This window comes from Armigeres subalbatus, unplaced genomic scaffold (assembly GCF_024139115.2).
Source record: "Armigeres subalbatus isolate Guangzhou_Male unplaced genomic scaffold, GZ_Asu_2 Contig1367, whole genome shotgun sequence".
NCBI lineage: Eukaryota > Metazoa > Arthropoda > Insecta > Diptera > Culicidae > Armigeres > Armigeres subalbatus.
The window spans coordinates 37,063-54,055 of record NW_026942140.1 but is presented as its reverse complement, the minus strand read 5'-3'; the positions used below and the strand labels follow the sequence as shown (position 1 = coordinate 54,055).

The 16,993-nt window shown below is 39.8% G+C and overlaps 1 protein-coding gene across 1 annotated transcript; it reads right to left on the bottom strand.

Moving 5' to 3' along the window:
• Positions 1-6,114: 6,114 nt before the first annotated feature.
• LOC134202713 (uncharacterized) lies at positions 6,115-16,316 on the bottom strand (the record flags this gene model as incomplete). Its single annotated transcript, XM_062677722.1, is given in 8 exon segments — positions 6,115-7,054; positions 7,783-7,795; positions 8,210-8,303; positions 8,305-8,862; positions 8,927-8,985; positions 8,988-9,152; positions 15,837-16,207; positions 16,279-16,316. Coding segments are annotated over 8 exon segments (2,238 nt in total), but the record flags the coding sequence as incomplete, so codon positions are not given.
• Positions 16,317-16,993: the final 677 nt, after the last annotated feature.

Genomic DNA, 16,993 nt, shown 5'->3' with positions numbered 1-16,993 from the left:
GTGGGCAGCCGAGACAAAAATTGATTGATTCGCAATATTTTCATTAATATCCAGTGACCTCGACCTCACTGGCTGGACTGGCGTTGCATCCAATCAACTCGGAATTTCCCTCAGAGTTTTCCCAGAGCCCCCAGTGAAGTTTTCCTGAAGAGATTTTCCACGGCTAATAGGTGCGAGGTGGGCAGCCGAGGCAAAAATGATTAATTTGCAATATTTTCATTAATATCCAGTGACCTCGACCTCACTGGCTGGACTGGCGTTGCATCCAATCAACTCGGAATTTCCCTCAGAGTTTTCCCAGAGCCCCCAGTGAAGTTTTCCTGAAGAGATTTTCCACGGCTAATAGGTGCGAGGTGGGCAGCCGAGGCAAAATTGATTAATTTGAATATTTTCATTAATATCCAGTGACCTCGACCTCACTGGCTGGACTGGCGTTGCACCCAATCAACTCGGAATTTCCCTCAGAGTTTTCCCAGAGCCCCAGTGAAGTTTTCCTGAAGAGATTTTCCACGGCTAATAGGTGCGAGGTGGGCAGCCGAGGCAAAAATAATTAATTCGCAATATTTTCATTAATATCCGGTGACCTCGACCTCACTGGCTGGACTGGCGTTGCATCCAATCAACTCGGAATTTCCCTCAGAGCTTTCCCAGAGCCCCCAGTGAAGTTTTCCTGAAGAGATTTTCCACGGCTAATAGGTGCGATGTGGGCAGCCGAGGCAAAAATTAATTAATTCGCAATATTTTCATTAATATCCAGTGACCTCGACCTCACTGGCTGGACTGGCGTTGCATCCAATCAACTAGGAATTTCCCTCAGAGTTTTCTCAGAGGACCCAGTGAAGTTTTCCTGAAGAGATTTTCCACGGCTAATAGGTGCGAGGTGGGCAGCCGAGGCAAAAATTAATTAATTCGCAATATTTTCATTAATATCCAGTGACCTCGACCTCACTGGCTGGACTGGCGTTGCATCCAATCAACTCGGAATTCCCTCAGAGTTTTCCCAGAGCCCCAGTGAAGTTTTCCTGAAGAGATTTTCCACGGCTAATAGGTGCGAGGTGGGCAGCCGAGGCAAAATTAATTAATTTGCAATATTTTCATTAATATCCAGTGACCTCGACCTCACTGGCTGGACTAGCGATGCATCCAATCAACTCGGAATTTCCCTCAGAGTTTTCCCAGAGCCCCCAGTGAAGTTTTCCTGAAGAGATTTTCCACGGCTAATAGGTGCGAGGTGGGCAGCCGGGGCAGAAAAGGATTAGATCGCAATATTTTCGTTAATATCCAGTGACCTCGACCTCACTGGCTGGACTGGCGTTGCATCCAATCAACTCGGAATTTCCCTCAGAGTTTTCCCAGCGCCTCCAGTGAAGTTTTCCTGAAGAGATTTTCCACGGCTAATAGGTGCGGGTGGGCAGCCGAGGCAAAATTAATTAATTCGAATATTTTCATTAATATCCGGTGACCTCGACCTCACTGGCTGGACTGGCGTTGCATCCAATCAACTCGGAATTTCCCTCAGAGTTTTCCCAGAACCCCAGTGAAGCTTTCCGAAGAGATTTTCCACGGCTAATAGGTGCGAGGTGGGCAGCCGAGGCAAAATTAATTAATTCGCAATATTTTCATTAATATCCAGGACCTCGACCTCACTGGCTGGACTGGCGTTGCATCCAATCAACTCGGAATTTCCCTTAGAGCTTTCCCAGAGCCCCCAGTGAAGTTTTCCTGAAGAGATTTTCCACGGCTAATAGGTGCGAGGTGGGCAGCCGAGGCAAAAATTAATTAATTCGCAATATTTTCATTAATATCCGGTGACCTCGACCTCACTGGCTGGACTGGCGTTGCACCCAATCCTTTCGGAATTTCCCTCAGAGTTTTCCCAGAGCCCCCAGTAAAGAGATTTTTCTGAAGAGATTTTCCACATGGCTAATAGGTGCAAGGGTGAGCAGCCAGGGCAAAATTAATTAATTCGCAATATTTTTCATTAATATCTAGTATTATCGACCTCACCAGCTGGACTGGCGTTGCATCCAATCAACTCGGAATTTCCATCAGAGCTTTCCAAGGAGCCTCAGTGAAGTTTTCCCAGAAGAGATTTTCCACGGCTAACCAAATTTTGGTAGACATTGAGGCAAAATTAATTAATTCATAATATTTTCCGGTAGCCATCCGGTGACAGCCTCTGACTACTCACTGGCTGGACTGGCGTTAAGCCAATCAACTCCAGAATTCCCCTCAGAGTTTTCCCAAGAACCCTGAGTGAGGATTTTCCCGAAGAGATTTTCCACGGCCTAATAGGTGCGAGGTGGGCTGTGAGGCAAAGTGGTCAATTCACCAAATTTTCGACAACATCCGATGACCTAAGCCTGCCACTGGCTGGTTGGCGTTGCATCCAATCAACTCAGAATTTCACCGAAGATTTCCCAGAACCCCCAGTGAAGTTTTCCTGAAGAGATTTTCCACGGCTCATAATAGGTACGAGGTGAGCAGCCGAGGCAAAAAATGATGGTTCGCAATATTTTTCATTAATGTCCAGTGACCTCGACCTCACCTGGCCTGGACTGGCGTTACATCCAATCAACTCAGAATTTCCCTCAGAGCTTTCCCAGGGCCCCAGTGAAGTTTTCCTGAAGAGATTTTCCACGGCTAATAAATTTTGAAACAGGCAGCCGAGGCAAGAATTAATTAATTCACCAATATTTTAAATAATATCCAGTGACCTCGGCCTCCACTGGCTGGACTAACGTTGCATCCAATCAACTCAAGGAATTCCCCTCAAGGTTTTCCCCAAGAACCCCAGTGAAGTTTTCCTGAAGATTTTTCCACGGCTAAGCCAGGTGCGAGGTGAAGCCGTAAGGCAAAAATTAATTAATTCGCAATACCATTGTATCCGGTGACCTCGACCTCACTGGCTGGACTGGCGTTGCATCCAATCAACAGAATTCCCTCAGAGTTTTCCCAGAACCCAAGTGAAGTTTTCCCGAAGAGATTTTCCATGTGGAATAGGTGTGAGGTGGAGCAGCAGAAGCAGGGTGGTGATTAATTTCGCAATAATTTTCATTAATGTCCGGTGACCTCGACCTCACTAGCTGGTTAGCGTTACACCCAATCAACATGGAATTTCCCTCAGAGTTTTCCCAGAGCCCCCAGTAAAGTTTTCCTGAAGAGATTTTCCACGGCTAATACGGTTGCGAGGTGGGCATCCGAGGCAAAAATTAATTAATTACTTAATATTTTTCAGTAATATCCAGTGACCTCAGCCTCACTGGCTGGACTGGCGTTGCATCCAATCAACAAATTTCCCTCAGAACTTTCCCAGTTTAGTGAAGTTTTCCGGAGAGATTTTCCACGGCTAATAGGTGCCGAGGTGGGCAGCCGAGGCAAAAATTAATTAATTCACCAATATTTCTACATTAATATCCGGTAGCCTCAGCCTCACTGGCTGAGCTGGCGTTGCATCCAATCAACTCAAAATTCCCCTCAGAGTTTTCCCAGAACCCCCAGTAGAAGTTTTCCTGAAGAGATTTTCCACGACTATGGGGTGCGAGGTGGGCAGCCGAGGCAGAATTAATTAATTCATAATACCATTAATATCCAGTGACCTCGACCTCACTGGCTGGACTGGCGTTGCATCCAATCAGCAAATTTTCCCTCTTAGAGCTTTTAAGAGCCCCAGTGATGAGATTTCCTGAAGAGATTTTCTACGGCTAATGGGTGCGAGGTGGGCAGCCGAGGTAAAAATTAGTTAATTCTGCAATATTTTTATTAATATCCAGTGACCTCTGACCTCACTACAGCTGGACTGGCATTGCATCCAATCAACTCGGAATTCCCCTCAAGAGTTTTCCCAAATTTACCCCCAATGAAGTTTTCCCGAAGAGATTTTCCACGGCTAATAGGTGCGAGGTGGGCAGCCGAGGCAAAAATTAATTAATTATAATATTTTCATTAATATCCAATGACCTCGACCTCACTGGCTGGACTAGCGTTGCATCCAATCGCTCGGAATTTCCCTCAGAGCTTTCCCAGAGCCCCAGTGACAGAGTTTCCTGAAGAGATTTTCCACGGCTATTAATAGGTGATTGCGAGGAATTGGGCAGCCGAGGGCAAAATTAATTAATTCGCAATATTTTCATTAATATCGGTGATATCGACCTCACTGGCTGGACTGGCGTTGCATCCAATCAACTCAGAATTCCCTCAGAGTTTTCCCAGGCTGATTGAAGTTTTTCCCGAAGATTTTTCCACGGCTAATAGGTGCGGGGTGGGCATCCGAGGCCAAGTCAAGGTAATTCGCAATATGTCCAGCACTGGTAATATCGGTGACCTCCGACCTCACTTTAGGCTGGACTGGCGTTACGTCCAATCAACTCGGAATTCCCTCAGAGTTTTCCCAGAGCCCCAGTGAAGTTTTCCTGAAGAGATTTTGCACGGCTAATGGGTGCGAGGTGGGCAGCCGAGGCAAAAATTAGTGGTCGCAATATTTTCATTAATATCCAGTGACCTCGACCTCACTGGCTGGACTGGCGTTGCATCCAATCAACTCGGAATTTCCCTCAGAGTTTTTACAGAGCTCAGATTAATCCACCTAATGATGATACTTTTCGTATGCATAGTAAAATATGTTAAAAAAATCAATTAAGGTGACCCAGGAAGCACAAACAATCATCAAATCGTCATCATTTCATCATTGAATGCTTAATTTTTCTACAACCAATATGATTTTGAAAACCCTATCTTTTCGGCGCTTGCTTACTAAATCTACATGCTTTAGTACATTCAGGAAACTGGGGTAATGTATGCACCCCAGGGGCAAAACGACCGCTTTGGCATTTTGAGTACATTTTCAGCGGTTTTCGATAGTATTTACCACAGAGCATGTAGTTCGGATCTCAGAACTATCTGTCAGTAGTAAACATTCTTGAAAAGTATTCCTGGAACACCGCTAAAAAAGTCAAAAGGTCGTTTTGCCCCGGGGGTGCATATTACCCTAGTTTACCCTACAGTTACATCAAACAACTGAAAATCGAAATACGCCTCTCTAAAATTACGAGGTGGCAATGCAAGAAAGAGAGAAAAGATAGGAGTGTGTAGTGCCTCCCCGAGTCACCTTACGAAAGGTGAAAAAATTACTGTAGGTGAATAGATCACGGCCTGAAGATTTTGCATGTTTTTGCATTAATTACTATGCAATGTCACCATCCTTGAAAAAAAATTTTTTTTTTCGATTTTGAATTTTTTCAAGTGCCAATCTGACGATGTAAAAAACCAATATTAGACTTGTCGTGATTCTCTATGGACACGACACCTGGACCGGGTACTCGTGGGGACCAGCACTTGCTGGGAGTTTTCAGAAAGGAGAATGCTGCGTACCATCTATGGTGGGATGCAGATGGCGGACGGTACGTGGAGGTGGGGAATGAACCACGATTAGCATGAGCTGCTGGGAGAACCATCCATTGTTCACACCGCTAAAATCGGAAGACTGCGGTGGGCCGGACAGGTAGCCGTCGAAAATGGTTTTCAAAAACGATCCGTCGAGAACAAAAAATTCGAAGTGCACATCGAGCAAGATGGATCGATCAGGTGGATGACGATTTGCGGACCCTCCCCAGACTGCGTGGTTGGCGACGTGTTTAGTCGTGGACTGAGTTAGTCGGAAAAGGAGCTTTCAGCCGCTGCACAAACCATAAACGCCTTAGGTCTGAAAATAAAAATAAATAAATATATACTCTGGAACACTTTTCTTGTTTTTAAAAATACATACAAGAGCCTTTGTACATTCAAAATCTTTTTTTTATTTCTGATGTTTTTTTAATATACGTTATTCACAAACATACATAAAATTATGATATTATAATACATTATTTACAAAAATAGATCACATTATGAAATTATAGTACATTATATATACATTATTTACACACTTTTTACAATATTTACATTTATAAACTTTTGTAGGATATATCCAGATTTTTTTTGATTTAACAATGTTCTTATCGTATTTCAGGCTTAATACATATAATACATTATATACATTATTTTTTAACACTCACAAACAATATTTACATGCTTACATTTGTGTTAGTTTTATATTACATTTTAAATACATATTACACATTTCTTTATGTTCCGACCTGCACACTTGTCACAGCATTTAAATGGGCAAGTTTTACATCTTAGATTTAGCATTTTAAATTCATTTTCGCCACAAATCGTGCAAGCCGGATAATCAAAGACGCATTGTAAATACAATTGTTTATATTTACAAGAGCGCCATGTTTTGGGATCCACACCAATTTCATATTTGGGTTGTCCCCTGAGCAACGCTGTGGCATATTCAGTTAAAAATATGCCACAGCTATCTGCGTCATTTTGTTGACTGCAGGGGACATCCTCCACAGTCCATTGAGTGGATGCCCAGTTACATGGATCATTTTTCTGCAACGTTGCGAAAAGTTTCGATGCTGGGCTTCCAATGATGTTTGAATCCCAACATCGAAACATTTTACGATCCATATCGATAAAAATCAATTGAAAATGAGCCCCATTACAATATGGTACAAGTATCTTGTGAGCATTTTTCGAAATCATCTTCGCGTAGTAGAAATCAATGATATCCTTATTCTCCTGTCTTGCGTTGCGTTCGTCAAATAGAATGGATGCTGCATAAGGTTCGAGTAACATTACTTCGTCCACTTTTCGCAGTTTTTCTATCTCTGTAGCAAGCATCCATTCTACAACCGAATCCAGCAGCCATCCATTTTGCACCGTTTGTAGATCTGGCAAATCTATGTAAATGTTTCTGTTCTGGAATGTTTTGCTTCCGAAGTATATACGTTTATTCGGAAATATTTCAGACAGCCGTTTACATATGCTCTGGTAATCCTCATTTGCCGGTATTTTAACGCATTTAACATTTTTTAAATTGCTTTCAAAGAGCCGTTTCTTAGATTTGAAAGCCTTTTTTTTCTTAGAATCGCTTATATGCTTTGGAGTTCTTCCCCATTGCGCCTTTACATTTTTCAAATCTGACAGAGTCAGACCAGGTGATGTACTCTGAAATAAAAAAAAATAATTCAACAAATTTTAATATGGTAATATTTTTTTACATGGATAAATGCATGGTATAACTAAATCAAGATTTAGACTTTTGTACCGTTTCGGCCGAAGGGATCTTCTGAGTTGTAACTTCGGAATACTCTTTGTTTTTGTCGTACAACATTGGATGCTTATTTCCTGGCTGTGCGCAACTTTGCGAGAGCGAGCATGGATATGGCTCCGTCCATAGGACCTTAATTGGAAATCACTGCTATGGTAATTTTTACAAGATTCTGGGTTCCGGTGCAGATCAACTTGGTGCATCTCTTACATTTAGAACAAAATTAGACAAGATATACATTTTTGATGGATTTCGATGATTTTTTTTATCAATCGATTCGGAAACTTTCCAACAATTTTCCAAATCCATAGTAAATATTGATTATCAACGTTTAATAGTTTGATTAAAAATTGCAATTCTTTCTATACCAAACAAACATTTCAGAAACAACCAATCTAGTACATGTATCCCAAACATGGACATCAGAATATTTTAAGTACGGATCTTTAGACCCGTAGATAGATTTCAAAACCTATATCCTATGATATCACTCTCGAAGATTACATCTCTTGGATTCGACCCGTACTTTAATGCGCTATATAGGAACAAAATGGTTAGAAATAATTTTCTCATATTGTAGTTGATACCTTCGAACGAATATTCGAAAACTGTTCTTTCTAAACTTTGTTTTAGGGTAAGTTTAGTAGTAAACAGAGCGCAGTAAGCGCTGTGGTATTTCCATAAGGCTGGGTGGAAACTTTTACGTGGTGCATTACGGAGTAAGATCTAGCACACTGTGCTCTAGTTCTTACTATTCTTGTTGATACTTATGAGTGATGGTCGGAAGAGTATGGAACGTAACTCAATCTTAGGCTGATTCCGAAGCCGAAGATTCCGAAGAGCGCTCATTAATTAGAAAAGAAGCGGATACGAATTTGGCGCATCTGCTGAAATTTGTTACACATTAAATAACAAATACAAATACAAATGTTGTTTTATATCACTAAGACATAGCAAAGCACATCTGTTAATCGTCGATATATACAATTTGAGTATAACTTACTTTAGTCATATGTGTCGTTGATGATGGTGTGTTTGATCGCTGTCTGTCTTTCCTATTTGCAGATTTCCTTTGTATAAATGTCCCTTTCCTAGCATTCAATCTCCCCTTCGGTATTTTTTCACGATAGCGTACGACGTTTGCTCATTGTTTGGTCTTCTGAATACCCAATAAGCTTTTCAGCTGGTATTGGCATTTTCCCAATCTCAATTACTCTTGATCTTAGATCTTCTTTCACGATACCCCAGTAGTTCTCGATGTTGTTAGTATTACAGCGAAATTTTAAATCATCACTTGGATTTGGCGTAGACTTCTTCCTGTGCAGTATGCTCGTCCACATAGGAGCAAGGGAAAAATAGTTCTTCATAACAAAATCAATGAAATTTGTTTTTTCATTTTTATTGTGGCCGTACTTTTTCAATTTCACTATATAGATTCTTTCACATACTTTATACCACTCCGAGTTTTTGTATATTATTTCTACGTCTTTTTTATCAACCATGGCTGTTTCTACTTCGGTTGTGTCACTCTCGATTTCCTCCCAAAACTTTGTGTTGTATTTAAGGAAATGCAATGTTTGCACTTTCTCGCTATCGTCACGCGCAAGGAAATAGATGAAAAATTGCTCTATCATTTGCAGAAATGATTGATAATCCCTACAGTGGACCAACTCAACGAAAAAAATTTTTGCAATTCGTTCTTCCTATTACGAAAAAGAAATAAAAGTATAGAAATATATACAATATACATTATGAACTATAGCATACTTTTGAATCCTGAAGTAAGTTTTTCGAATCCTTTATGAAATTTTTGCTGAGATAGACACACACAGAAACGCCAGGACATATAGTTTGTCTATATACCTTATCAGTTTATTGTATTTGTCTTCGACGACATACCGATGCATAGAATTAAGATAACTTAACACATTGATGCCATCGTTAATTTCAATGATGCTTTTGATTTGGGCCCAGCATTTATCTGTAATAATACCTATAAATAATGAAAATGTTATTACGTGTCGACTTTCATGTACCAATATAGAGAAATAATGGGTGAACGCTCTTCCACAAATCATGTGTTCGCCGTACGTTACGTATTGCAGAAATACCGCTAATACAACGTGCCCACACATCATCTATTTATCGACTTCAATACCGCATATGGTACAATCGATCAGGACCACCTAACAGCGTAATGCACGAAAACGGATTTCCGGTTAAACTGATACATGGTTGATCAAGGCGACGATGGATCAGGTGATATACGTAATTCGAGTTTCAGAGGCATTCCTCAGGTCTCCTTCGAAACGCGCAAGAGGGTTACAACAAGGTGGTGATGGGACTTCCTGTCTGCGCCTTTACATCGCTTTGGAGGGGTAATACGAGGGCCAGGATACGGGAGTGGTACGATTTTCAAGAAGTCCGTCCAGTTATTTGGTTTCGCCATTGACATTGATTTTATGGTTCCATCCTTTGAAAGAATGAAGAAAGCCTACATCAGACTGAAAACCGAACCCAAACGAATTGGACTAGCCATCAACACGTCGAAGACGAAGTACATGATAGGAAGAGTCTCAATAGAGGACAACGTAAGCAACCCACCACGAGTTTGTGTTGGTGGTGACGAAAATCAAGGTGGTTGAATTCACATTATTTACCTCAAGCTCCACTGACCTCAATGTGATGCCAGTAAAGAAATTCAGGAGATTCGTCACTGTGAAATCATACATGCTTTAGATTCGGCACTGACCATCTACAAACAACATTGTTAGACCGGTCCTATGGACAAGAGACCTGGATGATGCTCGTAGAGGACCAACGCGCACTGGGAGTTTTCGAAAGGAAAGTGCTGCGTACCATCTATGGTGGTGTGCTGGAAGGACCCCAAACAACAAAGTTTTCATCATTCATCACTTTCTTTTATATACTTTATCATTATATATTATAATGTCTATTAATACGTTTTTTGGTACTGGAAATAAACAGCCAAGATCTAACAAAATCATTTATGATTAATTATTGTAGAGCGTCTTAGGGGAAATGCTACAAGGTAAAAGATATTATTCTGCCATTTACTTTGAACGCTATTAACTTTTTATGTAACATCAACAAGCAGATGCGTATTTCGTTTCCTACTTGAAACTGTGAGTGTTTATCGATAGCCAAACACTGGAAGAAGTTTCCAAGTAGGAAACGAGCTACTTATCTGCTTGTTGATACATAAAAAGTTCATAGTGAAAATAAATGGAAGAATAATAGTCTTTGAAATCATTTAGTTAAGAAAATTGTTCTGTTTTGGGCTTTTTAGTGGAATGTCTTCCGCAACTGTCATAAGACGAGTTTATATAATCCATGAAGATTCCACCCTTAATTGTATCTGTGACAGATTACGTGTTCGCTAACCCTCCAACAGTAAGCCCGTATTCCAGTGTCTCGTACTTAACTCGACTTGAAGAAAATGATCAAAGCTTACACTATTTATACTAACCGTATGGGTGTAATAATTTATCCGGGTACATTTACTACGGTGTTTTACTTCTACTCGCTTGTTGCGCTTAATGTAGAGCATAAACTTGAAGAGCCAAGGAGCTACCATTTCCTTGATCTTTATTCAACAGCAACCGCGTTTGTACCTGTCGGTGAATTTTCAAGCTCTCAACAACATCAAGTTTCCACGGGAGAAGAGACATTTCTTAAGAATTTTAATTTTGATGTCGTAATGGTGAATGTTTTTCACCTGATTATACATGTTCAGCTACCTTAGACCTAAACTCATAATTTAATCCTTTATCAGTTTCCCTCTTGGCATTACTTACACTTCTGCAATATGTTCTTTAAGACCTTACATCTAACGATCTTTTGTTTGACCTACATATACTTTATCACACTGTGAACAATTAATTTGGTAAACCCCGGCCTTATTTAACATTTCTACTCTTTCCTTTGTGGAGCCCAACAGTGTCTTCAGTTGATTGCTTCTCGTTGGAAGTTTATATGCAAAAATGTATGCAGAAACATCCCAAAACAGTGAATTGCAGTTGGGACACTTTAACTTATGATGAAAGAACTATGATACTCATTCAGATCTTAAAGAAACTAATACAGGAATGTTATGCCCAGAAAACCGCGAGAAGATTAGAGAGTTTGCCCAACTAAGTTAGCTAGCATTTTCTTTGTGAAGTAGGGGTTTGGAGAGCAGAATTTCGTTTCTTTACACTTTGAAAAAGAAAATAAATTCACCCCTACAACCAGGTGTAAAATAATCGAAAAAATTTTTCCATTTTCTTCCATTTGTCAGTTCACCTCCGACACATTCATGCCGAAGTCGGCTCTGGACGATCAATTTTCAGTTTGAATATTAGCGTCATTTGAATATTTATACATTTTACAAATTGATAAATTATCTCAAATCTGAACACGTTTCAAATGAAGTAAAGTGATTTATCACACAGGACTGAATCTGATTTTCATACATGAGGCACTTTCAGCGGTAAACATCAACATAAACAATGCCCAATTAATGTTTTTTTCTGTACATAGTAAAAGCACATTCAGTGACAGTCGAATAGAATGAATTCGTGGAGTAGTCGTCTGACTATACCATTCTATGTTTTGAATATTCATGCGATCTTTGTCAAAATTCGGACCGAAGTAGTTTCATGAAGATGAATATTTTAAGCTCTGCGCTACAACACTCCAGTAAAATGGTAATATCTTTGCCTAAAAAACTCTAATCTTCTCGCGGTTTTCAGCATAGCATTCTGTATTTAATTCTACAAGAACTGAATAAATATCATGGTTCTTGATCGTAAATTGAGCCGTCCAACTGTTTTTGGATGTTTCTGCATACATTTTTTCCATAGAAAACTTCCAACGAGTTTAGCACCCTTGAAACGTTGACCGATTTGGCTGAAATTTTGTCCAGAGCATCAAGGCATCAAATAGAAGACCGAATGAAGACGGGCGGTCCATCAAAAATTTTGAAAAAGTGTTTTTTGAGCCACCCTACTTCACATATATACATACGTTATTCCTTGAAAAAATATAGAATATTCATTTTATAGTTCAAACAATTCTTATTCTACATATAGTTCATATATTTATGTACACTTTTGATCAATAAACCCTTCAATGATTTTATATTTCCATATTTTTCCAGTGTATTTTTTCTGGGGAAATAAACTTTAAGTTCATTGGAGGCAACATATTGAAAAATTATTTCAAACACAATGCACCACATGCTATTTGTAAAATATTTTTAAATCTTCTAAGATGTAGTGATGAACAGCGACTATTTTTGGTAGCGTATTAGAGATGAAAGAATGGATCAACTGTAAAAAATATTAGGAGAATTAGGAAATCTAATATAATTTAATTCTTTATCGTTTCAGAGAGCGAACAATGGCGCTCAAACCTAGGCTCATTAGCCAGGGCTAGTTTGATAGTTTTGCCCCATCCCAGGGAAATTATCTAAGGAATGACCTAAATTTCTTAGCATGCTCACTCCCATCGTTTGTTCGAACTTATTATATCATTTTCTTACAACAATACCTGACCTCTCGTTAAGTAGATGTCATATCATCATTTCCTTCCCTTCCCTAGTAACTGGAGAAGATGGGCATGGCCAGCAATGGTAGCTTTCATGCTTTATCATTTTGGACCTTGGATTTACATGACAGCTATCAGTATGCAACCTACGAAATACTCCGTTGCAACTCAACCTTCTATGGTGGGATGCAGATGGTGGACGGTACGTGGAGAAGGCGAATGAACGAGTTGCATCAGTTGTTGGGAGAACCATCTACTTATACCGATTCACACCGCGAAAATCGAAGGAAGACATGCGGTGGGCCGGGCACATTAGCCAGAATGTCCGGACCAAGTAATCCAGTAAAAATGGTTCCTCGACAACGAAATCCCACGAGAACAAGCAGACGAGGTGCACAGCGGGCAAGGTGGATCGATCAGGTGGAGGACGATTTGCGGACCCTCCGCAGACCGAGTGGTTGGCGACGTACAGCCATGGACCGAGCTGAATGGAGAAGAATTTTGTGTACTGTTCAGGGCGCTCCGGCCTTAGTCTGGTAATAAATAAATACATATAAAGGAATAAACATCTGCAGCGTTGTGGAGAATCATTATCAGCCGATAACATTCATCTTTACTAATATCAGCTAATTGTCAACAGTCCCGTTATATCTTCTGTTTGGCGTTATGATTGAGCTTGTCTTCGCAGCTCTCCGATTAATAAACTGATCCTCGAATAGGACTAGTAAAGGGACCTAGACTAGGTAAATTATGGGCACTCTCGAACTTCTGAGCAAGTTTTTTGAGCCTTTTCGCCATTTGTTAATTAAATTTATTTCCCTCTTTATGCGCTGGAGATTGGCTTTTGAGTTTTTTAAGGGGTACATTTTCATTAATTTCAAAAGGGTTTGAACTGGGATCCAACTTTGAGACATTATTCTCCAAAATTGGTAATTCTCCAAGAATAAAAGCGAAACGTTTTTAATTTCATTTGCAAATCACGCCAAATAACTTTCAACGCGGGATCAATATGAGTTCTTTAGTATTGCCCCTTCCGCCTCACATTTTTAAGACGGATCAGTAGCTGAAGATCGTCGTCAATAAAACGCAATTACAAATATTTAATTCACATTTTGTCCTACTGGTCTCCAAAAGGTCAAGGGGGGAGTCAGAGTCAAAGTCAGCATGAGTTACCAATTGGCCACACAGCTGAGTTTATACAATCCCCTTGAATTCCACCACTTTATTGTATCTTGACAGATACGTATTTCGACCTCAACAGTAAGGCCGTCTTCCAGTGTCTCGTACTTGACTCTGACTCGGAGTCAAGTCGAGTCAAAGTACAGACACTGAAGACAGCCTTACTGAGGTGTCAGCCCATATCTGTCAAATGACTGATAATGGTGGAATTCAGAAGGATTCTCATCATCTTATGACAGGTGAAAAACATTCCACTAAAAAAGCTCAAAATAATTTCTTATCACTACAGGTGACTTGAATCCACGTTAAAACTAAATCAATTGTAGAAGGATTTCGACTGGAAGAAAATAGCCATTTGGGAGTCCATTGGAATATTGAATGATATAATATCCCGCATGAACAATCTTCGAATAAAAATTTTACCATTCGGAATTGCTTTGGGTATTATTCCATGAACGGTTATTGTTTGGCATTAGGAAGTCACAAAATTATGAAAAATTTGGATTTATTGCGAGTTAGAATTTTAAGATCAGCTCTCAACAAATTCCTTTGCTGCCCATTGCACTGGAAATGATAGCACGTGGAAGCAGCAGTAAAAGTGAATTGTCCAAAATTTGTTTCAACAGAAACTCTCAAGGTTTCAAAAACTTTGGTGTCAAATGAAGAATTAATTTATGTTTGATACGTCTATGAATGACTATGGGGACCAAGGCGCTGTCAAGACGATCATTTCGATAAATATAGCAATTTGGATCTCTTTTAATGGAGAGTCCTGGTTTTAATTACGTTTAAGTTATAATGGCAATGTACACATCACGAACTGATAGAAAGTTGAATAATTCATCTTCCTTCAACCGTCTAAGACAGGGATTAAATGAGTTACTCATTCAAATTCCACCAATGTTACATTTGCGATATCTTTGCAGACACATATTTCGATCACAACTGTGTGGTCGTCTTCAGTGCCTCGTACTTAACTCGACTTTCAAGTCAATTTTGAGTGTTGTACCCGACGAATCTGGGATCCTATTAGAATTTCCCTTCATCAATTTGGCACTTTTTTGCCTGAAGGGAATTCCCAGAAATTGGATTTATGATCGCCCCCAAAATTGGCACATTTAAATTTATTGGAATCTTCTCTCACAGGATAGGCGTCCTTGGCGTGAGAGGTTCCACCCTGAATGGCCGATCACCATTCCTGGCAATACTGAGAAATGAAACCTTGATCCCTGAAAGGTTGCTCAAATCTCATTCCTAAGGCCAGAAAACTCGGCAATAAATACCACAACTGGCGGAATCCTTTTGCTTTTCGCATAGATCGAATCACCTGGGCTAGAGGTAGAGTTCGGTTTGCTCAATTTCATCATAAATCAAATCAAACTGATTGCTCCAGTTCGATAGGGAGAAGAATTATTTCCAATGTTAGAATTAGAAGGAATATCAAAAGTCTCCAGCTTCCTTCTATTTTTCCGCTATTTGGCAGGACGGTCTTGAAACCTTGTTAGAAGGAAGTGGAGAATTCAGAGACTCCTCTTCCCTCTTGTTTAATGAATGCTCATTTGCTGAGCGTGGAAGAACGCGTGACCTTCTAAGAGGTTTTTTTCCAGGGCACACGGATTGTCCCTGCAGGGATTTCTTTCACTTTTTGGAATTTTAGCTTGAAACAGGTCAGCACACGTAAAACAGAAGGCACAGGTCCAAGCAAAGATCGTAACTGGATCCAAGTAGGTACCAAATAGCGCTGAGGAAGCACTGTTGGAATTAAATTAGCTTCCAGGTAAAAAGTATCAACAAAGAGAAAATAGAACACACACAGCACGAAAGCTTTTGATGCGGTCTGGCTGTAGATCCGCTTTTTATTCACGTTTGATCGTATATCGCACTGGTAGCAGGTGACAATTAGTATGTTTTTGGGAGCGGTTACGAATGTGCTTAATAAAATACGTACCTTCGAATGGAGGCCAATAATTAAACTCCTCAATGAATCTACATTTCAGCTCTCTGTAGAAAACGCTGATGTTTTGACTAGAATGATCATTCGTTATCATTTCGCCAAATGACATGACAGTTTTGGACGATAAATCTCCAGGAATGCCGACAGGTCTTACTATCGCATAATTGTTGATTCTTTTGTCACTGTTCAAGTTTTTAATTGGGGCACACATTCCGCCAGACGCATCTGTTTCCACCAAAAATCTTGGTGGTTTATCAGTACTCGAGTTTTTGTCATACCTCAATTTTTCTTGGTGCAGAATTTTGAGCTGGTCATAGCTGAAGAGAACAATGCGAAATGGGCCAAGAGAGTATGACTGAAAAAACCTGAAAAAATAGCAAAATCAATGCATGAACAGAAAACAATTGTTACGAATAGATTATTTTTTAATGCTTACCTGAAGTCGTTTGTAGGCTCTGTCAAATATTTTTGCATTTCGCTTTCGCAAGACCACATGAGCATTAGGTTTTCAAGCAGAGACTCAGAAATTTTGTGTGCGTTTAAAATTTCTGACCGAATTTTGGCTATCGTGCTCTGCGAAAGAGGCCACTTTTCTTTCGGTGTTACATGATGACGATCCCCATAGTTCACAACCAGATAATTCCCATATTCTTTCGGCATACGTGTTCGAAGATCGTCTTTGCTTATGTCTCTATTACATCCTCGAAGCTGTGGCACCTTATAACTATTTGGACAATGCTTCGTTGGTAAGTTCGTCGCATACACTTCGAATATTTTCGTCTTATCGTCAGTGTCACTTTCCTGGCTGATGCCATGCTTTAACTTGAACAAGTTACAGGGCTTGTCATTACCCCACGTACAATAAGCTAGTATTTGAATTTCGTTCGAAGCTAACCAAAAATTGGTTTTTGTTGCTATGTCCTATAAATAAAAAAAAGTTGAAATCACTTGAACTACAAAATATTTTACAGTAGTTGGGCATCAGTGGACTACACTACACATTTTAATTGCTCTTCTCTGAGATTTATGATATGAAGTAATCAACTGTCAATTACATAAAGTACATGGAAAAGGCGTGTATCATATACTATTTCTAGTATGTCATGTTTGGAAAATAGAACTATTAGCAATTGAAAGTAAGTGTATAACAA